Here is a 22661-nt window from a genome sequence, read left to right on the forward strand (position 1 = left end):
GGCTGGGGAAAACACAGGTAGGGTTTCAAAATGCAAGAAGAACCCCCCAAAAAGCCCCCAAACCAGACAAAAAATAGCCCCAAGCTCCCCACCTGCAGACGGGTTATTTCCTGCAGCTCTTCCCTCTGCCCGGCCGGGATGGATCCCAGCAGCTCTGCCTCCAAGGGGTTGACGCTAAAGGAGACCACGCTGGGTTTTACTCCCAGTCTGGGACGTCGCAGGGCTTGATGAACCCACCCATGAGCCAGCAAAGGGGTTTCTCCAGCCACCCCGTTCCCCTGCGCGGCTGCTGGGGGGGGTCCCGCTGCTCCCAGCAGCGCCGGAGGACGGATGCTTTTCCGTTCGCCGTGGCTTTTTGCATTCCCAGTGCCGAACGCTGCTGTTGGAAGGGATGAAGGATGAAAAGAGAGGTGATGCTCCCGTCTAGCTGAGGGCCCTGGGATGCTGTCATGCCACAGTCCAGATCGGCTCCTGGGGCTGGGGCAATGTGGGGTCCGGTGTGGGGCTGGGGACCTTCCCCCCAGGAGCAGGACCTGCCACCAGCCTGGTTTTTAAGTCAACCAGTTGTCACCAGCAGCCCTGCACTCCCCAGCCCCGCCGGTGGTGTCTGTAGCTCTTTCTGAGCAGAGATGTTGGGGCGGCGAAGCCTGGGCTTGCGGCAGGGACCTTGGTGGGGTGGGAGTCACGTAATTAGCCCATTTTGGTGTGAGAAGCACGGCCTCTATCTCGTGTGGGGTCTCCCCAGACCCCCACTGCTGTCCCCCCCTTCAGCCCCCCCCCCCGGCAGCAGCAGCACCGGGGGAAGGTGTGCGGGTGCGGAGCTGAGCACTGGGTGACTCAGTGCACGATTCACCCGAGAGGCGGCTGGACACGGGACGGCAGAGCCATTTCATGGCAGGAAACCCCCAGGTCTCTCTGGCCGCCTTTTTGAGGTGAGAACACTGCTTTTCTGCTGCTGCGGGAAGGATGGAGGAGCAGCCGGCACCAGGGGACGGTGCTCCAGGCGAGGAGGCTTCACCCAGAGAGGAGAAGAGCTGCAGGAGAGGGGGTTCCTCCCATGCTGGAGCTCACGTGCCCCCAGAAACTCCTTCCTTGGTTATCTGCACTCCTGCTCAGCTGTTTGCTTCTCCCACTGGATGGCCTTTTATCTTCCTTAATCCCACCAACACCATTAATTCCCTTGGCTTCTTGCCAACTCTGATCTTCCCTTTGCAAGCTTACCTTCTGCTGGGTCAGAGAGGCACTTTGGGGCTGGAGCTGGGTCTTGGAGGCACTTTGGGTCCAGAGCTGGGTTGTGGAGGCACTTTGGGGCTGGAGCTGGGTCTTGGAGGCACTTTGGGTCCAGAGCTGAGTTGTGGAGGCACTTTCTACCAGTTTTGCTTGCAGGAGCAAATGCCACATCTGCAAGGTGGGTGTCCCTGTCCTTGGGGATGCTTCAGACCCTGCTGGGTTGGGGCAGGGGGTGCTGCAGCCCTGGTAGCGAACTGAGCACCTTCCCCGTGCCCTGTCAGGGAGTGGGGCTCGCTGGGGGACCTGCACTCTGTGGGGTCGAGGTGGATGGGAGCCTCAAGCCAACCCAGGACATGGTGAAAGGGCTGCCCCTTTGACGTGCACCCTGAGCCCTCCAAGGCTGTGTAGATCCGGCTCTTCCCTCCTTTCATCCATCCTCAAAATATGCCCTGCAAATGTTTCCTGGGGCTGGAGGAAGAGCAATGTGCTGCTCCTCTCCCGTTCCCATCCTTGGAAGTTCTCCCAGGGCTGGGACCAAGTCCTGAGGGTCCCACACAAGTGCTGGGTAAACTGGGGTCTGGCTGCTGCCATGTGTCGGGTCTGCAGGTCCCTGCCTGGGAAAAGGGGGAGGAAGGGGGAGCTGGCTTTGTCCAAACAAACCTCGCTCATCTCTCCTGGGGATGCACACAGCCCTTCCCTCATCCCGTGGAGCCTTGCTGGGCGAATCTCCCCCTAGGAGTGTCCTCAATGACCCCAGGAGGCTCTGAGCTGGCACCAGCATTGACATGGTGCTGGGTGATGCTCCCGGTGGCTTTGGAGATGTCAAGGGTCAGGAAACGTCGGGGTCAACTGGGCTTCCCGTTACTTGTGAAGGAATCCAGGTGTCTGGACCCTCGTGTTCTTCATAACCATTGGGCTCTGTGTCCCTCCAGCAGAAGATCAACTGCCCTGCTGTAGCCCCGCTCTCAATGCAGATGTCCTTGGTGCAGATGGCTGCTCAGGGATGCAGCCCTGATGCAGGGAGGGGTGGGGGCAGCAGGCACCGGGATGACCACTGAGGCGTCGTTGTGTTTCAGAGAGCCCCTGACCCACCATGACGTTCAAGCAAGCGTCCATGATGGCCCCTGAGGCCACGGCCACCACGATGCCCATGGCCACGATGGAGAACTCCACCGAGGCCGCAGGGCCGGGCGAGAGCAAGGAGGACATGTTCACCAAGCTGAGGGACAAGTTCATGAATGAGCTCAACAAGATCCCCCGTGAGTAGCTGCCTCCTTTTCCAGGTATCACTCTCCTCATGACCCCACCACTGGTCCCAGTGCAGAATGTGGGAAAAGGTGGTGGTGGGGTGGCTGAGAGGGAGCTGTGGGGCTGATGATGATACCAGCTTTTGCCCACAGTGCCGCCCTGGGCCCTCATCGCCATCGCAGTGGTAGCTGGACTCCTCATCCTCACCTGCTGCTTCTGCATCTGCAAGAAGTGCTGCTGCAAGAAGAAGAAGAACAAGAAGGAGAAGGGCAAAGGCATGAAGAATGCCATGAACATGAAGGACATGAAGTCGGGCAATCAGGTGACGTCCTTCTGGACTGCTTGGCCTTGTCCTGTGCTTGGTGTTGTAGGACAAACCCTTCAGTTGAGTTACAAACCATGTTGGGGCAGCAGAGGGGGATGGAGCCAGCAGGATCCTGAGATGGGACAGTGCAGACATGAGCCTGGAGCTGAAACAGCAGCAATGTCCTCTTCCAGTGCCTGGTGGTGTGGGTGGGACCAGGCTCAGGCTGCCCTGGACCAACCCATGCTTCACCTGAACCAACAAATGTTAACTTAATCCCTTGTGTCTCCTTGCCTTCCTCTGAGTTGTCTTCTCATTTCTCTGTGCCTTTAGCAGAGAGGGGAGGACCACCAGGCCAAAAACCCCACCAGTTTGGGGGTCCCCATAAAGCCAGTTCTCAAGAGGCAGGTGCTGGTGGAGCTGGGGCCGTCTCCCCATCCTGGGGGTCCAGGAGGGGACAGCAGGAAAGAGGCTTTGGTACTAGCGAGTGTGGACAATCCCGGCCATTTCAATCCATCAGCCCAACCCAGGGCCATTTGGAGGTGGTGGGAGATTTTGGGTGTCCATTCCTGCTCTTCAAAGTGATGTGGGTGTGACAGTCATGCAGGTAGGGCTGGAGAGATGAGCGCTCAGTGGAGAAGCTCCATCCTACGTGCCTGTCCACATGCGCCCATGGTGGTGGGAGGTGTGGGGTGGGATTCCCTGATGGAGGGTGAGGGCTGCCATCCCCCGGGGCTCGATGGGGCCATACAAACCCCAATTTCCCACCTCACCATGGACCCCTTGTCAATGCTCTCTGTAACGTGGCTCTCTTCCCTCTTGCTGCTCTCGCTGTCTTCCCTCCCTGCTGCCCTGTCTGTGTGTTCCCTCTCCATCCTGGGACGCCCTCCACGGTAGGTGCCACCACGAGCCACCTTCTCCATTGGCTGCTTCCAGGGTGGGACAGAGGACCTGGGGACATGTCAGAGAGGTGATAAGGAACTGGAGCTCCCACCCCATGGACCATGGCTTGGAGGGGCATGGAGAGGGGTGGCTTTGCCTTAGGCATAGGAGAATCAGGTTGGACCTCTATTACAAAGTTAATGAAATGGCCCTACTAAGCCCTCAGCACTGGCTGCAGCGCTTCCCCAGGCACGGGCTGGGGGGTAGAGTATCCCTGCACCCTTTGCAGTAGGTTGCCTGCATGCAGCCCCCCCATACAAGCTCCAAACCTCACCCCACTGGAGCTGACCCCGCATCCCAGTGCCCCGAGGCAGCCCCACACGCCATCTCGGTTGGACCAGCACTGAGCAGCCCGGGGTCTCCCCAGCTTTCCGGCAGCTGCGTGGTTGTGGGCAGAGCTGGTGCCACCCCAGGGCTGCTCTACTGGTGCTTTATGTCCCCAGCGTGGGGGGGTCTCCTCGCTCCTCATGGGGCAAAACCACAGGGCTTGAGATACCAATAGGGTTGGGGTGCTGGAAGTCCCCAGCAGTTGTGGAGATGGGGCTGTGATCCTGCTGCTGAGCCGGACACCTTGGCTGCCGTTGCAGGATCAACAGGATGACGATGACGCGGAGATGGGTCTGACAGAAGGGGAAGGGGAAGAGGAGGAGAAGGAGCCGGAGAACCTGGGCAAGCTGCAGTTCTCACTGGACTATGATTTCCAGGCAAACCAGGTGATGGAGGGGCTGGGGCTCGGCTGAGGAGATGGGGGAGTGGGGTTTGCCCAGGGAGGGTCTCCCTATTGGACCTGGGTGCCATGGGAGGGAGGGGGGAGCTGGGTGCTGTGCCATGGGGAATCCAGCCCCGTGTTGGGCTGGAGGAAAGCCCATGGCATCTGCAGCACGTAGCTATGCCGTCTCACCGAAGACACCCCTCTCCCCCCTCCAGCTGACAGTAGGGATCCTCCAAGCCGCTGAACTGCCAGCCTTGGACATGGGTGGCACCTCGGACCCGTACGTCAAGGTGTTCCTGCTCCCTGACAAGAAGAAAAAGTACGAGACCAAAGTGCAGAAGAAGACACTCAACCCTGCCTTCAACGAGACCTTCACCTTCAAGGTGAGTCCCCTACCACCAATAAGGGACCTTGTCTCCCACTTCTATCTTTCCTGCTGACTGTGTCCCAGTCCTGTACTTTGACCCTCACTGCTGGGAGCGGGTGGTCGTGGCTTGGGCTCCTCTGAGCCTGTTCCAGCCCGGTGGCCCTCTTTGTGCAGGTCCCCTACCAGGAACTGGGTGGGAAGACGCTGGTGATGGCCATCTACGATTTCGATCGCTTCTCCAAGCACGACATCATTGGTGAGGTGAAGGTGCCCATGAACACAGTGGACCTGGGCCAGCCCATTGAGGAGTGGCGGGACCTGCAGAGCGGTGAGAAGGAGGAGGTGAGAGCCGGGCTGGTGTGAGTCACTCGGCCAGCTGAAACGCTTGGCCCCAGGGGGGTTGAGATGTGGGGTGGCCATGGAGCGAGCTCTGCTTTCTGGGCCATCCCGCAATGCTCAGAGTGGCTATTGCTGGGGGGGTCCCACCTGAATGACATGCATGTTGTGGTGGTGATTGATGGGCAGGATCTGCCCATTGTTTCCCCGTGCAAAAGCCTTTCTGTAACAAACATGAAGAGCATAAATGTCTGGGTGCTGCTCTGGGACTGGCCTGTGCCAGCCCCAAGTGATCAAACGCTCGTGCCCACTGCATGTGTGCCAGCTCTTACCTGCATTGAAGGTTGAGCAAGGTTTGGGGGGACCTGCATGTGGGACCGTGTCCCAACACCGCGGTACGGTGCACTGGCAAGGCTTTGACATCTGCTCCCTGCTCTGCCTGGCAGCCAGAGAAGCTAGGAGATATCTGCATCTCCCTCCGGTACGTGCCCACGGCTGGGAAACTCACTGTCTGCATCCTGGAGGCCAAGAACCTGAAGAAGATGGATGTTGGGGGTCTCTCAGGTGGGTGTCGGCTCGTGGACATCCTCCTCCTGCCTCACTGTGGGTTTCTCAGCATCCTTTGTGGGGAAAGGACACTGGGGCCATCGGTCTGGCAGGGGGAGACAGGCAAGTACCCACCAGTGTCACTCCACTGTCTCCAGCCCTCCTACAAGGGGACATGCAGGATGTAGAAGAGCTCCATCCCTTGGCCAGTTGCTGCCTCAAATCCTCTCCAGCCCAAATATTTTGGCTTTGGCCTCCATCCACAAACCTCTGAGCACCTTTATTCGTGGAGGTCTCTTTACCCCATGGTGCACCTCATCCTAGGCTGAGACTTCTCTTGGGACCAGGCTGATGGTGTCCCCTGGGCATCTCAGCCTTGGCTGATGCACTCTTCTGCTCCCCCAGATCCCTATGTGAAGATCCACCTGCTGCAGAACGGCAAGAGGTTGAAGAAAAAGAAGACTACAGTCAAGAAGAAGACCCTGAACCCCTATTTCAACGAGTCCTTCAGCTTTGAGATCCCCTTTGAGCAGATACAGGTCTGTTTGATGAATTCCCTGGGAGGCAGGCAGGGTGGGGGCGATGGGAGAGGTCCGCAGCTGCCCAAGCCCATGTCCCAGACTTCCCAGCAGCCTGAGCAGCTCCTGCCAAGCTCCTGATCTGGTCACCCATGAAATATGTCCTGTCCTAAACCTAGGCCTGGGCTGATGCTGAGGGCAGCTGGTTCAGGGGCAGAGGTGGAGGGCTGGGCAGCACCTGTGGGAGATCCAACCCCAACCAACATCACAGCTGGAATGGGACTTTCTTCTGCTCCTGGTTGTATAGAGCTCACCCCAGGCATAGCTGGGACCCCCCAGTGGTCCTAGGGGCATTTTGGACCATTGGTAGGTGCCTTCTGCCCCTCCATGTCCTCATCTAGCCCTAGCATGTGCCCTTTGCCCCAGCCCAGCCCCGTAAAGTCCTATAGCCCACAGCTCTCGCCCAGCCCCACACCACCCCTTGGTGAACTTTCCCAGGTGGCCACATCAGGATGAGCTGGGCCCCCACCATGGCTCTGCAAGCCTGGGCTCCTCGGGGAAGGAGGTGGAAGCTATGGGCATGGAGGTGACCTTGCCCCGAAACAGGCCATGGCAGGGCTCAGCCTTGGGGGATCTCTGGGGCTCCCTGCCGAGCCACGCCGGGGCTGGGGACAGCATGGGAGCCATGCAGCAGTTCCAGCCGCTGCGCCTTTCCACCCCTCTAAAGAAGGTTTCCTCCTTTAGAAAGTGCAAGTGGTCATCACGGTGCTGGACTATGACAAGCTGGGGAAGAACGAAGCCATCGGCAAGATCTTCACGGGCTGCAACTCCACCGGCACGGAGCTGCGGCACTGGTCCGACATGCTGGCCAACCCCCGGCGACCCATTGCCCAGTGGCACTCGCTGAAGCCAGAGGAAGAAGTAGATGCAGCTCTTGGGAAAAACAAATAGGAAGATCTGCCGGCCAGCACGGCGCGGCACTGCGGACAGTCGAAGTGACCCAGAGCTACTGATACCTCAGTTACGCAACTTTTGGTTTTGGTTTTTATGTTCTGTTTTAAGCTGAAATACCCTTTGATGGCTGTGGAAGGGTTTCCAGACAGTCCCAATAGCTTCCAGGGGAAGAGGTTAAAGACACAGATGGTTCTTTTCGTTCTTCAGCATCGCTCCCTTCTGCTGCATGTCCCATCGCCTCCGCCCACCATCCCTTCCAGGTGCAAAGCCACCGTCATGCCTGGGACCTTCCCTAGCTGCTGCGTCACCAGCCCGCAGCATCGCTGCCACCTTCCCTTGGGTTCACGTGGGGAACCGTCAACCATTGCATGGAGGTGATGCCAGAGCCTGATGGTGTGAGAAGACCAGACCCACTGTGCTTGCTTGGGGCATGAACAGCTGTGTGGACATCAAAACGGTGGAGAAGACCCTCTGTGGGAGACCCAGGTGCCTCCTGCTCCTGCTCCGCCTCCCTCTGTCTGGGAAAGGTGAGAGCCGTGGTTTTGGACGGCTGAGTGCCCCCAGCCAGCTCTAGGTTTGGCTTCTTCTGGGGAGAGACCATGCAGGGACCATGGGGCAGTGGGCTGCTGAGCCCTCGGTGTTGCACCAGAGCTGTGGGGGCCAGTCTGAATGTGGGGAGCCCCAGAGTGGTCTTGCTGCAAGGAGACACGTGGTGGGATGTGCATGCAACAGCAGCGCAGTGTGGGCCACCACCAGCTCTGCCAGGTGGCCTTCGTGTCCCCAAAGGCTGGGCAAGGACAGCTGTGGGTGATTTGCCTGTGTGTCCCACCATGCTTGGTTGAAACCTGTAGATCCAGATGCCTTCAGAAAGCAGGTTTATGCTGAGAAGTCTCCAAATGTGAGGGGGGAAACCTCCCAGAGCAGTACCAGGTGCCTCCCCGAAGGCCATCGCGTGTCCCCAGGGCTCAGCCCCGCCATGGGCACCCCAGCGCAGCCCCAGGGCAACCAGTGGGGTATGGGGAGCTCCAGCCCCACCACTGCATCCCACCACCGTGATGCAGGTGGGAAGGGCGAGAGCGAGCCCATGGCCAACAAGGGACCAAAGCCCCTGACCCCCACGAGCTGCTGCTTCCCACCGGCCATTGGCTGCTGAATCCACCGCGTCCCTCTCCCCTGGGGGTATAAGCCATATCTGTGTCCCTGACCATGGGCACAAGCTCCTCTGGGCCACCTCTCCCACTGTGGGACGAGCCAGGACCAAGCACCTGAGCTGGAAAGCAAACACCAGGAGAGGCTCCAGCAGCCCTGCCCATTTCAGCCCAGTCTGTACTGGAGCACCAACATGAGCTGGTGTCCCTGTCCTGGCTCTGAATCCCCAGTGGCCTCGTGCTCTCCGCTCCACTTTGCTCTCCTGGACTTGGTTGCACGAGGTTTTGGCACAGTTAAGCAGTGAAGGGCGTTGCATCTTCAGCGAGGGTGGCTTGCAGTGGAGAAGCGGAGCTCTGGGGGTGCAGCTGGGGATGTCCCAGGCATCGCGGATGCTGCTCTGGGGGTCCAACACCCAGGCTGGGACCTCGGTCCCAAGCCTGGGGACTAAGTGCCAAAACTGAGCTCACCCCGGCACCGTTGGACGCTTTGGCCGCTCCCTGTGGTCCCACTGCCCGAAGGGCGTCTCAGGTGGGGAGATGATGAGAAACAGCTCAGGGGGTTCAGGTTGGACATGGGGACGAGCCCCTTCCCCTGGAGGGCCGTGCAGCTCTGGGACAGGTCCCCAGGGAGGAACGTCTGTCCTTGGGGGAGGTTTGGGGCTCAGTTAGCCAAGCTGCAGTCTGGTGGTGGTGGTGGGGTGGGTGGTTGGACCAGAGATGTCCAAAGACCACTTCCACCACCACCGCTGGAGCTGTGGGGTGAAGGTGGCACCGGGGCCACGCTGGGCTAGAGGGGCTTCGTAGGTCATCAAGTGAGTGGCCCTGCAGGGCCATCTCCAGTTTTAATTAGTCCCTTTTCCTAATGGATGTGTCAGTGTCAGCAAACGAGGTCCTGCCCTGATGAAGGAGAAGAAATCTTGGGGTGCTTTTAATTAAGGGGGAAGCGGGGGCAACTGATGCCCCTCGGCCGGGGGCACTGGCAGGATTCAGGCTCTGGAATCGGTCTCAGTCTCATTTTGGAGTCTGCCCGGGCACCGGGGGGGGAGGGGGAGGGGGCGTTTGCCTTATGTGGAAATGGGTTAGAAAAGGAGGTGGAAAGAGCACTAAAATCCCGTTGGCGCTCTGCGAGCGCGCACGGTCCCACAGCTTTCCTCGGGCAGCGGGCGCAGGAGTGCACGAGCGCCCGTACCCCCACACATGCACACCCCCCTCATGCACCCACCCACCCCCCCCCGCCGCATCGCCCGGGGTCTCACCGGGAGCAGAGATCCCACCTGGCTGGTTCCATTCGGACTCCTTAAGCCTTGGAGGGGGGGGGGGACTGTGACTTTAATACATATTTTTCTTTTTTTTAAATAAAAAAGGGAAAAACAACCAACATATTAAAGCCATCTGCGCTGCCTCTGACCCCCCCCTTCCCCCCCCCCTTAGTTGTGTGTAGTTAAAAATATATGGAGACATAGCTGTATATACCACGAACAGTGCATGAGATGCCGCCACGTAGCAGTAGCAGCATGGTTAAAGCCGAGCGCGGCGCCGCACGCTCTGCCCCACCGCTCGCCGCCGCCGCCGGCACCTCCGTCCCGACCACGTTTCTCCAGCGAGGCAGAGATGTCGACGAACAAAACTCATCGCCCGAGTGCTCTCCACCGCCCTGAGTATTTTTCCCCCAAATAAAAAAAAAAATAAAATCATGTAAAAGAAGAAAATAACGCCAAGAAGCAAAGCATGCCGAGGCAGTCCCACCAGCGGAGGGTGAGCCGTCACCGACGCAGCCGTGACTTCCATGTGTGTCTTGTTCCTGTATCTTGTCGCATTTATACCATGGCCGGGTAAGCGGCAACATCGTGGCTTCGGCGTCCTGTGTCGCGTTGGTGCATTTCACCGTCAGAGCAACTTTAGAAGCCATATTAGACCACGGTGTGCCGGGACCCCATGGGGATGGGCCCACTGGTGAGCCGTGACCCCCTTCCCCCCGTGTGTCCACCGTCCCCTGGTTCCGTGGGGCTCAGCACCAGAGCCCGGCTGTCAGGACGAGCCGCGGCGGCCACCTGCTTGGTGGCCACGGATGCCGCTGTCACGCCGGGTGAGGGGACGGAGCAGAGCTGGGCACAGGCGCCGGGGCCGACCTGCTGGTGGCATTTCTGCAACGGAAAGGCTGGGATGCGGCGAAGATCTGGTGGCGAAGAGGCTTTTCGGAGCGATTTGGGTTATTTCTGCCGTGTCTGGTTGGGTGGTTTCCGTTTTGGGGGCGAGAAAAAATTCCCCTCTTGGGCATTCCCCTCTCCCGGCTGCACCGCGGCGCAAACCCGGCCATGCCACGGAGACGTTCGGCTTCGGTCTCCTGGGGGTCAAAGGTAGAGAATCCACGAGGCTTGGCAACAAGCTCGGCTTTCTTTTCCTTTTTCCCCCCAAACCTGGGAGGGAGGAGCAGCTCCCTGGGGAGTCCCAGCCTCGGGGGATCTTGGAGCCAAGGACCCCCCATGCCGGCCCCGGCCCCGGCCCGGCCCCCGCAGCGCTCGGCTCCGGCGGGAAGCTGCTTTTAAAGCCCCTTCCTCTCGTGTGGACTGTTGTTTCCGTCTCTTATCGTTAAATGGTTATTTTGTAATGATATCTGTCTCCTTATTAAAGAAACGAGCTGAAAGGAGCCCCGGTTCCCGTCTGGTCTTGCTGCTGGGGCTCAGCGGGGTGTCCGTGTTGGGGGGTGAGGGGGCAGGTCCCAGGGATGGTGGAGGGATGGGGGCGCAGGGGGAACCCCGTGAGGGCCCAGGTCCCCCCCCTGCCCCCCGCCGAGACACGAGTGTGCTCACACGCGTGGTGGGGGTGTCACCGGGCAGCCCCGGCGCCCCGGCTGAGCGTGGCTGGCCCAGACGTGGGGTGCAGGTGGGAAGACATCTAAAGTCCCCACCAAATTCTCAACCCCCAACACATACAGCTCGGTCCATATATTCACGTTTAGGTCCAGCCCTGCTTTGCAGAGGTGCTGGACGCCCCAAACCCCAAAGAGAAGAGCTCAAGCTCAAGCTCGCCCTCAAAGACCAAAATATGCAGAGGTTTCTAGAAACCTCACCTGGGACAAAGGCTCCAAGAGGTGGCACCAGCGCCCGTGTCTTTGCCGCGGGTTTGTCCTGCTCAAGCTCCTGAGCAGATCAGTTATGGGGCTCAACGCCACTGGGGGAGATGGGCCTGAGCCCCACTGTGCGTGAGACGTCAGATGGGACCTTCTCCCGTTCGCGCTCCCGGCTCGGGGGTGGCTTTCAGGGAGGAGCATCCATGGTTCCGTCATTTGAGCTTTCCCCGAACAGGCACACAGGGGAGCGTTGCCTTTCCCGGGTTGTAACTGGAGCCGGTACGTACTTCTGCTTTTAGAGACATGATACCATTGTGCTGCAGCACAAGTTTGGGGAGAAACGGGGCATTTCAGGCCAAACGACTCGCAGCCGCTTCCCAAGCTCCGGAAAGATGGAAGCAAAGTCAAAGCTTCTATTTTATCAACTCTTATTTTATTCATTTATAAATACTGTTGTGTTTACAAGCATCATAGATGTGAATATTATTCCCAAACTTTCAAACACATAATACTTATAATACTATATAACAACAACCAGTAAAACAAATCATTCATCTCAGGGTTTGAAAGGCCACTCAAAAGTTGCATAAAAATACATTCTCTCCCCATCTCGTAAGCTAGTCCTGCTTCTCCAAGGAGTTTTATTTACAAAGAGCCATCATCAAACTCGCAGCCACGATAGGTGGGTTCACCCCAAGCAATAAAAATGAATTCACCCCAAGCAATTGCTTAGAAAAAAAAACTTGTGTTCTCCAGCGGAGATCACGTCTGGCAAATGCTCTGGTTCAAACAGGGATTGGGTTTAAAAACCGCTTGCTTTGCTCTCCGTCCCAAGCGCAGAGTGCAAGGTGTCCTACTCGCTACCTCCTCAGTGCACTGGTTATGTCGGGCATTAAGTGAGACCCAAAAAAATGCATTCTCGAGAATTTGGTTCGCAATTGCATCGTCGCCGCGGAACACTCCCAGCTTTGGCGAGGCAGTGAGACCGAACTGCCGGTGGGTCCTCTACCCCAGTCAGAGTCCTGGGGGATAATCCAGTGCTAAGCAGACGCTTCATCTAAAGTGGTTTGGCTTTGCAAGGTGCCCCGCGGGGGAATTAAACCTTCTGCACCCTTCGCATACCGTCCCTTAGGATAAAATGCAATGAGCATCCTGGTAGGAAGGGGCGCAACGTCAGTGCAGGATGGGTTTGTCAGATTGGGTTGAACCCTCTGCCTAAGACAGACACCAGTCGTCTTCGCGCTGCCAGGAACCTGCCTCGTGAGAAGAACAGGACCTTTCGTCTGAGATCTCCTCCCTCGTCCTGCTGGGATGCACGACCCGAGACGCACGCGTTGGCACGCCAGCGCTGCGCCCACCACCAGCAGCCCCAGCAGGGGAGTACGGTCTTCTCCACGTGGCACAGAAGGGACCGGACTCCTGTTGAGAGCTGAGAGAGCCCGAGACTGAAGCGAGGAGTGGGTCACCAAGAGGAAAAAAAAACATCAAGAACCGCAGAAGTACTCACATAAAGAGTGCACCAAGTGGGAACGGCGTGCAAGAAAAAGCATTGACCGGATCTCAAGACTTAAAGCTGTTAAATATAGCAGGGTTAAAATAAAGTAATATAAAAAGGATGCCTGGCTTAGGCAGTGCTCTGCAGAAACCCTGATGCCATTACCAGCTTTGGTCTCTTCCTCCCCAAAGCACAGCAGCAGAGGAAGGGCCTCAGTGTACCAGGAGAAACGGCATCTCGTGCCGTGCACGGAGTCACTCCGCTGGCTGAAGAGCGGTGGAAGAGGAACCTCTATCTAGAGCTGCCTGGGGACAAAGCGGCAGCTCTAAGAAGAGCTAGAGAGGTGGGAACAGGCAGGACGGGGAGGGGAAGGGGAAAAAATGGAGAATTAGGAAAAAACAAAAACAAAAACAACCCCAAAGCAAAAAACCCAAGGGAGAGGAAAATAAACACGCTTTCTGAAGCAATAACCAACAAAAGGTTCCAAAAAGCCCAGGACTGACCGATAGAGATAAATTTTACCCTGTTGAGCAAGCTCAGGAATTATGCTCGTGTTCAAGTATCTCATCTCTCTCATACGGAAAGAGTCCTGCCGGCGGGGCAGCAGCCGCGAGCCCACAGTCAGCAGAGGTGCCCGGGGACGTAGGTAGAACTTCTTCATGCCCACCTCCAAGTTCAGCGGCTGAGACTGCGCCTCTCAGCCAGCCGGAGCGGGGAAATCAAAGGGCAAAGGAAACGAATGGACAAATGTGGAAGGATGTAGATGGGAGAGTGGTTTGGATACCGCACGAAGTCTCTGAGAGGGAAGGTATCCTTCGAGAGGAGTCTGTTAAGGGGGAGCTCAACAGATCTGATGACAGGTTACTGCTGCTATCATCAAAACCACACAGCACGTAGAGGAGCAGCTGTCTAAATGCCCATAGAGAGAACAATTTCAAACTGTTCTGAGTACATATAACATTAAAGAGGTTTTTGTTTTTTTTTTTTTTAAGGTTTCCTTCAAGGTCAAGGCTTATTGCAAGCTTTCGACAGATTAAAAGACTTTCGTCCTAGCGATACGGTTCCCAGCGGGCCCAAGGGTAGCTCCTTGTCCCTCCGACACCGACGCACCCACACCTTTCCAGGGCACGCGGGAGGACATGGGATCACCGCTCCAGGCTGCTCTGCCCGGACACCCGGTGCGCCGAGCTCCTTCCCCACCAGAGTGGGGCGGGGGTGGGACCGGACTCCGGCATTCCCTCTTTCTATGAACAAACCAGTGCCGCCTTTCGCTTGGTCATCCTCCTGCTGCAAATCAAAGCAAAGCGCCTGAAATACCCGACCAGACTCCTCTGCGAGGCTCTGCCTTCGTGAAGACAGCAGGAAAATGTCCCAGCCGGTTGGTTTCTGGTGTGGGCACAGCTCCCCGCGAGGCGATTCGCGCTCATACGCACGTGAGAGCGGCAGAGGATCTCGAGGGGTTCAAGCTCGTCCTTCGGAAAGCTTGGCGAGCATCTGCACTACATCCTGTGCCGAGGAACGAGAGTCCAGATGCAATTAGCAGATGCCACTAACGGAGACGGGAGCCCTGGAAGGGCACAGCGTGATCCCCAATCCCCCGGGCTGCGGGGGAAAGGCAGGCTGAGGGATAAGGGCTCTGCCGCTGAGAGTCAGCGCTGATGTTACCGAACAGGTTTGAAATCTTCTTAATAGAATCTTAATGAAATTCTTCTTAATGAAAGACTCGGTCTGCTGGGGCGAAAGGAGAAGAAGGTCTCTGTGCAAAGCAGCTGTCGTCAGCCTGTTACAGAAATCAGCCCCGGTGGCTTTCACAGCATCGCGTTTTAACCGGAGTCCCCCATCTCGGGTGGGTGGATGTACATCCGCAGAGTCCCAGCCCCTGTTCCAGTTCCTACCGGTAAAGGGCTTGGATGTGCCGGATTAGTTCCTTAGGCGCCACTTTATTTAAAGTAGGAGCTCCCTACTCCAGATCGGAGTCCAACACCAAGTACTGGGCTTCTGGAAGGAGTTTTGGCAGCTCAAACCCAGTCCTCACATTTCTCTTCTCCCTTGACTAAAACGTCCGAGATACCACACGTGCTTAAATTAAAAATAATAAAATGGCAGGGGGGGTGTGTGTCGTGGGGGGGGGGGGGAAATAAGGGCGGAAAGGGAATGTACAGCAAAGGGCAGGGCAAGGCAGGTGTGACAGATTGATCCCACGGCTGAAACGCTCGCTGTACGTGCCAGGAGGAAAAGAAGGGGGGGGGGGGGGGAGGGAGGGCTTGGTGGCGGGGTTGGCAGCTCGCGGAGGGCACCCCTCTTCGTCCTGCCTGTGCTCAGGCTTCCTATTTGGAGAGCTTGCTGATGACACGAATGAGGGCTCCGTTCTCGTCCTTCAGCCTTTGGTTGTCCGACTTCAGCTCTGTCAAAATCTGCAGAGAGACAAAGACGAGGTGAGGTCGCGGCGCGGCGCGGCGGGACGAGCCCCTACGGCTCAGAGGGGACAGCGGGGACGCTGCGCCCCCTCCGCCCAGCACAATATTACTGTTGGTAATCTCTCCGGAATGTCTCCGGGGTTTTTACAAACTGGGCATCAGGTGCGGAGGGGTTGAGGGGGCACTCGAGCACAGCAGAGAGCCAGGGAGCCCCCGGAGCCGGGAAAGCCCGTGGGGAGAAGCAATGCCACGGCCCCGGGACCAGGCTGGGAGGGCAGGAATCATTTCGGAGCTCTTTCATCCCAAACCTGTTCCCAGAGGCTAATTAGGACTTGGCAAAAACTATAAAGTTTTTTTTTTTTTTGTGTGGTTTTTTTTTTTTTTTTGCATTTTGCCAGGACTAGAGGGGAAAAGAAAGGTCCGGAATTCCCACTCAGCCCTGGACCAAGCCTGGTGTGGAAAATCTCTGTACGGACGGTAAAAGCAAATCTCTTCGGGATCTCATCTCGATGTTTAATGCAAATGCGCGTGCCACGGCCAGAGGACTGGTAGAACGTACTGACACTGGCGATACCTCCTTGGTGCCGAGCGTTTAATGATGGAGCTCAACCGGGGGTTGCGACACAGACAAAAGCCAGAGCGCTCTTCATTGGAAACAGAGGAAGAAATAGGTTCGAGAAGTCCTTTCCAGTATCTCTCACTGGCAAAAAAAAAAAAAAAAAAAAAAAAAAAAAAAGCCCGACTGCCCTCGCTTCCCACCTGCAGGCGGGTGACCTTCAGTGGAGTGTCCGCAGCCGTTCGGGGACTGGCAGGAGACCCCGCGCCCCTGTCCCGGCTGTGACACGGAAGGTGTAACTCGCACCACCGGTGCCAGCAGCCCCGAGGGCGACCAGCCCCAGAGCCTGCCCGAACACGGCAGGGTGGAGTGGGGACACACGCAGGCACGAACGGCACCGCTACGGCCTCAGCGATGACTCCTCTCTGCCAAGGTGGATCTTAGAGGAATTGCCCCCAATTCGAAATCCCCACTACACCTTCTCCCCGCTTCTAAACTGGAGTTTCAGCTCTGACCACAACCTCCTGCCCGTTCCTCTCATCTGCAGCCCCTCCGCAACCACCGCCGCCGAGCGCGGGCAGCTCCCAGGGCAAACGCCAGCTCCCACCGCTCCTGCTGGAGCAATTCCCTCGGCCGAGCCATGCCTGGCCCCAACGCGCCCAACCCCGTCCCCGCTGGTGCTGGTGGTGGACGCTCCAGACGGGAGGTGCAATAGAGAGGAGGGGGGAAAGTGTAGTGTGGTGGAATACTGGGGAAAGGGCAGAACTACGTGATGGGCTGGCCAGAGCTTCAGCTAGTGATGCTTGGAGGGGTCTCACTGGACCCAGTGGTGGTGCGATAGGGACATCTCCACGATAAGCTGTCACCAGAACAGCAGTCATAACTCCTCGTGCAATTTCTCACGGCCAAATGAGGGGCATCGCCCAGCACCAAAGTGCTCAGAGCCCAGAGAAATGGGGAGAGCGTTTGCTGTCCCACTCTGTGGCTCCTCCATTTCCTCCTGAGCTTCATATAACACCCACAGCGCAGCACGGGGCCTTCCAGACACCGCGACAGGTCAACCACCTATCGGGGTCTGCAGGTGGGCAGTCCCTGTCCTCTCTACGTCACTGCTTGGGGTGGCCTTGCGGTCTCGGATGTGTCCGTCACTGCAATCAGGTGGTGATAGGAAGTTCGGCCACTGGCTTTGGTAGAGATAAGCTGTCACAGGTCCCCAGAAGCCACATCAGAGAGCGACCATCCCGCTTTTACAGCTTACTGGAAGCTCTGACGGCGGCTATGCCTTACACACGCGCTCCAGTGCAACTTCGGTGATTTATTCGAAAGGAAGAAGTACAGGTAAAGCAAGTGCTTCTCGAAAAGTTTCCCGGCCGTAACCCCACTCCATCAGTTTCCAGTGAAGCTTTCTGAAAACTAAAAATCAGTCTTAAAAAGTTTCATTCCTCCCAGGCCAAAGGCATTCCCCCCTTCGAAGCAAAGCAGCCTCAAGTCGGGTAAAATAAACTGCTCGTGAAAGCCGGCCGGTGATGCAGCGGCCCAAAAACTGACCCTTTATAAATGTCCGATTGGAAAGTGTAAGGGGGGAAGGCGGCACCGCCCGCAGGGGACGGTGAAGCTGACCACGATGCAGTGTAGGCGTAAAGTGAATTTTGGGCTAGAGGCCGGTCCGAGCAGCGGTGCCGTGTGTCACCCGTGACACCGGAGAAGGTGGCACTTCGGAAATTACGTGGATTTTGGAAAAACGAGATTCTTTGAAAAGCACCACCACTGCAAGAGCGTGGTAAATCTGTCAGAGTTTGAAACAGCGACATGACTGTGTAGCTGTGATGTCTACAGACACCGGTGAGCCAAGGTTTACAGGTACCAGTTACATCCTGCGTTAGACCTACTTAAAGAGTTGAAAAAAAATCAGCGGAGCTTGCAGACAGGCGGCTCTTCTCCAGCCCGGCCACCGGCAGCGAATCGCAAACCTACAAGCAAGCGGGAGGGATGAGTGTACCCGCGTCTCCATCAGCCTGCACCGAGGGACGAGGCACGGCAGAGCAGAGGGCTGTTAGCGGTGGGGGGTGGGGTGGGGGGGAGAAAGCCATAATGCGAATATTTCCGAGGAGAAAAAGAGGGACCGGCGACTTACAGTTTGTGAAACATTATTTCTCCGAGCCTGGAAATAGTTTTGCTCAATTTTCCCTCTCAGATCTCAAAGCACGTTGGGCAGGAGAATGGCTTGTGAGAAGGCATGAGTCAGCGACAGGTTCGAGAGTGCTTTCGCAGATTTAAACCAGAAAGACGGTGAGATCATTTAATCTGACCATCTGCACAATTGAGGCCACACAACGTGAGCCACCCCCTCTCTCAGCCCCTGTGACACACGCGCGGTCTTGAACTGAGACTCCCCGGAAAGGGGAAGCCACAATTCCCCTGGTTAGATCGTTTCTACGGTTAATCATCCTTGATATAATTTGTGTGCTAAGAATAGATTTTTTTTATACCTTAGTGCCACTTCCAGCCCAACGAGAACACGCCGCTTCTTCCTTTTTATAAAAAAATGCCCATGTCTAAAGGGACCCGAATATCCCTACTAACCTGCAAAAGACAGGTGGGGCCCCGAGAAAGAAGCATTTACGGCTTTATTTTAGCACCGCACCAATGAAGTAGCAAGAAATGATGTCATTTTCACCGGGTGATGCGTGAGGGCAAAGCTTACGGAAGGCTTGTCCTTGGATTTCAAACGCTAATTGCTCTGCACTGAATTTAAAACAGAAGATGGAAAAAAAGAGCGCATCTGCTCGGCCTCCGATCGCTTCCCCTGGTAGCCAGACGCAGGAGGCGGAGGGGATGCTGCAGCGCGTGAACTCAGACTCGAAACCCGAACCCAGGCTCTCCTTAAAACGAGGGAAGGCGCTTGTTCTCTTTGCTCAAGTGACCAAGAGAACCTGCTGAGGACCGCCCGGTTGTAGGTTTTCTAAAAATCACCTCCCTGTCTAAAATGTGCACTTTTCGTAACGCCCCTAGAAATTTATTACCCTGTTCATTCTGACTTTCACGGAATCACGGAGTTATCAGAGTTGGAAGGGACCTCTAGAGATCATCCAGCCCCACTCCCCTGCCAAAGCAGGATTGCCCGGAGCACATCCCTCAGGACTGCATCCAGGCGGGTCTTGCAAACCTCCAGAGAAGGGCACTCCACCCCCTCCCTGGGCAGCCTGTGCCAGTGCTCTGTCACCCGAACCCTAAAGAAGTTCTTCCGTGTATTTGAACGGAACTTCCTATGTTCCAACTTGTGCCCATTGCCCCTCGTCCTGTCACTGGGACCCATTGAGAAGAGCCTGGCTCCATCCTCCTTCAACCCACCCTTTAGATACTGGTAAGCATTCATAAGGTCTCCCCTCAGCCTTCTCTTCTCCAGGCTAAAGAGTCCCAGCGCTCTCAGCCTTTCCTCATATGGGAGATGCTCCAATCCCTTCATCATCTTAGTTGCCCTTCGCTGGACTCGCTCCAGCAGTTCCCTGTCCCTCTTGAACTGGGGAGCCCAGAACTGGACACAGTATTCCAGTTGTGGCCTCACCAGTGCAGAGCAGAGGGGGAGAAGGACCTCCTTCAACCTACTGGCCACACTCTTCCCTGTGCAGCCCAGGATTCCACTGGCCTTTTTGGCAACAAGGGCACATTGCTGGCTCATGGATAATTTACTGTCTACTAGGACCCCCAGATCCTTCTCCTGAGAACTACTTCCCAGCAGGTCCGCCCCTAACCGATACTGGTGCTTTGCATTCTTCCTCCCCAGGTGCAGGACCTCGCACTTGCTTTTGTTGAACCTCATTAGGTTCTTCTCTGCCCTTTGGATAATCGCATTTGCTGGGTGCCAGCTTCTCACCTGAACTAAGCCCAGTTGAAAAAGAATTATACGTGGCATCAACCACCTATTTCAAGGTACGGTAATGGGGAAGGGGCTGCTGGCCAACCCCTCGGCTCTGGCAAGCCACCCCAAAGCCACTTGCCCGGGTTACGCCGCAGGGAAGCAGCTGATCCATCACTCCCCAGTAGCCGTCTCGGCGCCATCCACCCAACTCTACGGCCTCACACCGAGGCAGGGAGCCCATCCTGCTGGTTCTCTCCTGGATGATGGGAGACATGGACCCCAAGGACAAGGCAACCCCCCCGCTGCGGTCGGTTAGTAGAACGGCGAGGTCAGCATCATCTGCCAAGCAGAGCAGAAGTCAGCGGGACTGAAGAGGGTCTCCAGCGAAACCCTGCCTCCAGCCGGGCAGCAGCACCATGCTTTGGGCTTTCGGAGGATCCTCTGCCACATGCTGCTTTCGAGCCACAAGCTTCATCGCCACCCTCGAGAGCACCGAGGAGAGGGGGAACAGCCCGGCCAGGGGAGCGGAGACCTGCCTGGAAGAGTGGAAGAGGGAGGCGAGATGAGCCGGAGGGAAAGCAGCTACAGCTCCTCTGATTCGGAGGGCTTGGCAGGCAGAGAAAGTCTGGCTACGACCCGGGTCAGAGCCCTGTTTTCAGCCAGGAGTTGCTCATTCATCTGCCTCAGAGTGTGAATCTGTTTGAGCTGGTGGAGATTCTGCAGAGAGTGAGAGGAGTGGACAGAAAAATACAGAGAAAACACACCACGAAGACAAAAAGGGCACAGAAACGTGAATTTAGTCCACGAGCAGGAAAAGAGGAAAAAAAAAAAAAGAGAATAAAAGAAAAATTAGTAGCAGTGAGTGCTAGAAGGGCAGCAGCTCAGATGCGTACGGAGAAAGCCTTAAACACACTGAGGATGTTTTGGGAACCATCCCTTTCTGCAGGGGCTCCCAAAGCCTCTAAAAAGGTCAAATAAAGGGATTTCCCACCACAAAGCAGGACAGCCTCTTGCAGGTTATAATCCAGTTTACCCAGACAGTGAGCTCCAGCAGCACACAGCCCCTGGACTCAGGAACTATCACCACTGACTTACCGCCTACGCAGGCTTTGAAAACACTGCTGGCAACTGAGAATTTCTCTAAAACTCCTTTTCTTCATGTATCTCTAACAGCTGAAGCGGTCCTGTGCAGCAAACAGGGATCAGAGCTTCGTGGGAGATCTCAAAGGCACAGACTGAAGCCCCTGAAAGTGTCACTGTCCTACAGCAGACCACCGAGACACGTACCGCGTCTGCTCGCGTCTCTCGTCCCCGCGGCACCTGAATGATGGCTCTTGGGTCTGCTCAGGCTTTAATCCTGCCAAAAGGTCTGGGACTTGTGTGGGTTTTTCATCCCTGCCCGGATTCAACTCTTCTCTGTCACGGGGCTCAATTTATCTCTGATCTCCAGAGGTGAAAAGTCAGAACCTTAAAGCGCTCATTTTAACCGGACAGCATCTCACACAGGAGGCACGGGAAAACACGGCATTCTTGGGTACAAAAGAAACAAGTGGGCGAAGGACGGGGTTAGAAATCGAGCCCCAAAGCTGAGGCTAACACAGGTACAGCGGCAACGGGGAGATACAGAACATAAAAGCAACGAGAAAGGCAAAACGGGAAAAGCCATGCAGACATCACCATCTCGTGTACAGGGATGACATTTTTCCCGGCGGGGCTAAAGCAAAACCATACGCTGGGCATTTACACCCAGCGCGGGGACCACTGCTTTCCCAGCAGCATCCCGTCCCTCCTTCCTCCCGACGGCTCCTCGGGCAGCGTGGCCACGAGAAGGAGAAACCCTTCTCCACGGCGGAGGGAGCACGGGCAGCGGGCAGGGGGGAGGCAGGAATGGAAACCGCTGCACGAGAAGAGTAGTTTTAAGCACAAGTGAAAAATTCCCAGCCCAGAACCAAAGCAGCTTCTGTCCTGTCCACAAACCAACGTGCTCCTCCCTGTGTCCTCCTACGCGTGAGCTTGCGACGGCAGGGAGGAGACGGAGGGAAGGGGGTTCCTTTCTGCCATTTAATCAGCAGAAAGCGCTCAAAGGGAGGTCACTGTCTGTCCCTAACCAGAAGCTGCGCGGGCAAATCCACTGCGACACAAAGAACTTGCACGAACTTCCACCTGACTTGCACGACACGGAGCTGGCTGCAGCTGGCAAGGAACCTGCTGCATCCCGGGACATTCTGTCCAAGGGCTCATTCCTGTATAAAAAGAGGAGTATTTCGTGTAGCCCCCATCCATCAGCTTGATTCCGGCTCCCCAAAAGCACTACCTCTGCTCCCCGTTAGGGAATCAAGATAGCTCATCCAAAAGCCTGGCAAACCCAACAGAAGCCAGGCAGGCGAGTGCAGGGAGGCAGCAAATACGGGGTTTGAGCTCCCCAGGGGCATCAAACTGACAAAGCAGCTCCTGCCGCTTGGACTACACCACCGCAATTCTGATAAGTCAACAGGTCCTGAGACAGAGCCACGGCCAACAAACTACGGGAGAGCTTCGGGGACATCTCTGCAGTGAGATGCCCTCTCACCAAATCTCACCCATCTATCCATCACCCAACCCGCCCGCGCTGTGCCGGCTGCCCCTGCGCTCGGTGAGGACAGAGACGGACATCACACATCTGTCCTGTGATAAATCACACCCAGGAGCCACCAGGGGATGGTTCACACCGGAAGAGTCATTTCTTTCGGTGGCACCATGGATAATAGACGTCCGCTGTTTTATCACAGGGAACACAGCTGAGCATCTGGCCGGCAGAAGATGTCAAACATATGGGAAACGGGGTGCCGTGCTACACGAGATGGAAAGGATTGTGATCGTTTTAGAGACCACCTTTATTTTTCCATACCGATATAGCACGAAACCTCAGCATGGCACGATAAAGTGCAGCTCAGCCTCAGCAGGCTGCCACGGCCGATGA

At 56.6% G+C, this 22661-nt stretch overlaps 2 protein-coding genes across 3 annotated transcripts in view; one reads left to right on the forward strand and one right to left on the reverse strand.

The window, feature by feature from the left end:
- Window positions 1–2323: 2323 nt before the first annotated feature.
- Window positions 2324–7154, forward strand: SYT2 (synaptotagmin 2; the record flags this gene model as incomplete). Its single annotated transcript, XM_082494473.1, has 8 exons — window positions 2324–2489; window positions 2631–2800; window positions 4321–4437; window positions 4652–4819; window positions 4978–5145; window positions 5586–5703; window positions 6091–6224; window positions 6948–7154. The coding sequence occupies 8 exons, from the start codon at window positions 2324–2326 to the stop codon at window positions 7152–7154; spliced, it is 1248 nt and encodes a 415-aa protein (XP_082350599.1).
- Window positions 7155–11786: 4632 nt separating this feature from the next.
- LOC309680761 (protein phosphatase 1 regulatory subunit 12B-like) overlaps window positions 11787–22661 on the reverse strand; it is a 34720-nt gene continuing 23845 nt past the window's right edge. Inside the window, exons 7-8 of one of the 2 annotated variants that reach the window (XM_082494474.1) lie at window positions 20239–20419; window positions 15180–15284 (exon numbers count right to left, since the gene is read on the reverse strand). In XM_082494474.1, coding sequence (XP_082350600.1) covers window positions 20285–20419 — 135 coding nt within the window. In that variant the 3' untranslated portion in view covers window positions 15180–15284; window positions 20239–20284. Of the gene's footprint in view, window positions 15285–20238; window positions 20420–22661 lie in introns of both variants that reach the window. The other variant, XM_082494475.1, reaches the window with a different exon arrangement.

The sequence above is a fragment of the Vanellus vanellus genome, assembly GCF_965231255.1.
Source record: "Vanellus vanellus genome assembly, chromosome: 23".
In the NCBI taxonomy this organism is placed as follows: Eukaryota; Metazoa; Chordata; class Aves; order Charadriiformes; family Charadriidae; genus Vanellus; species Vanellus vanellus.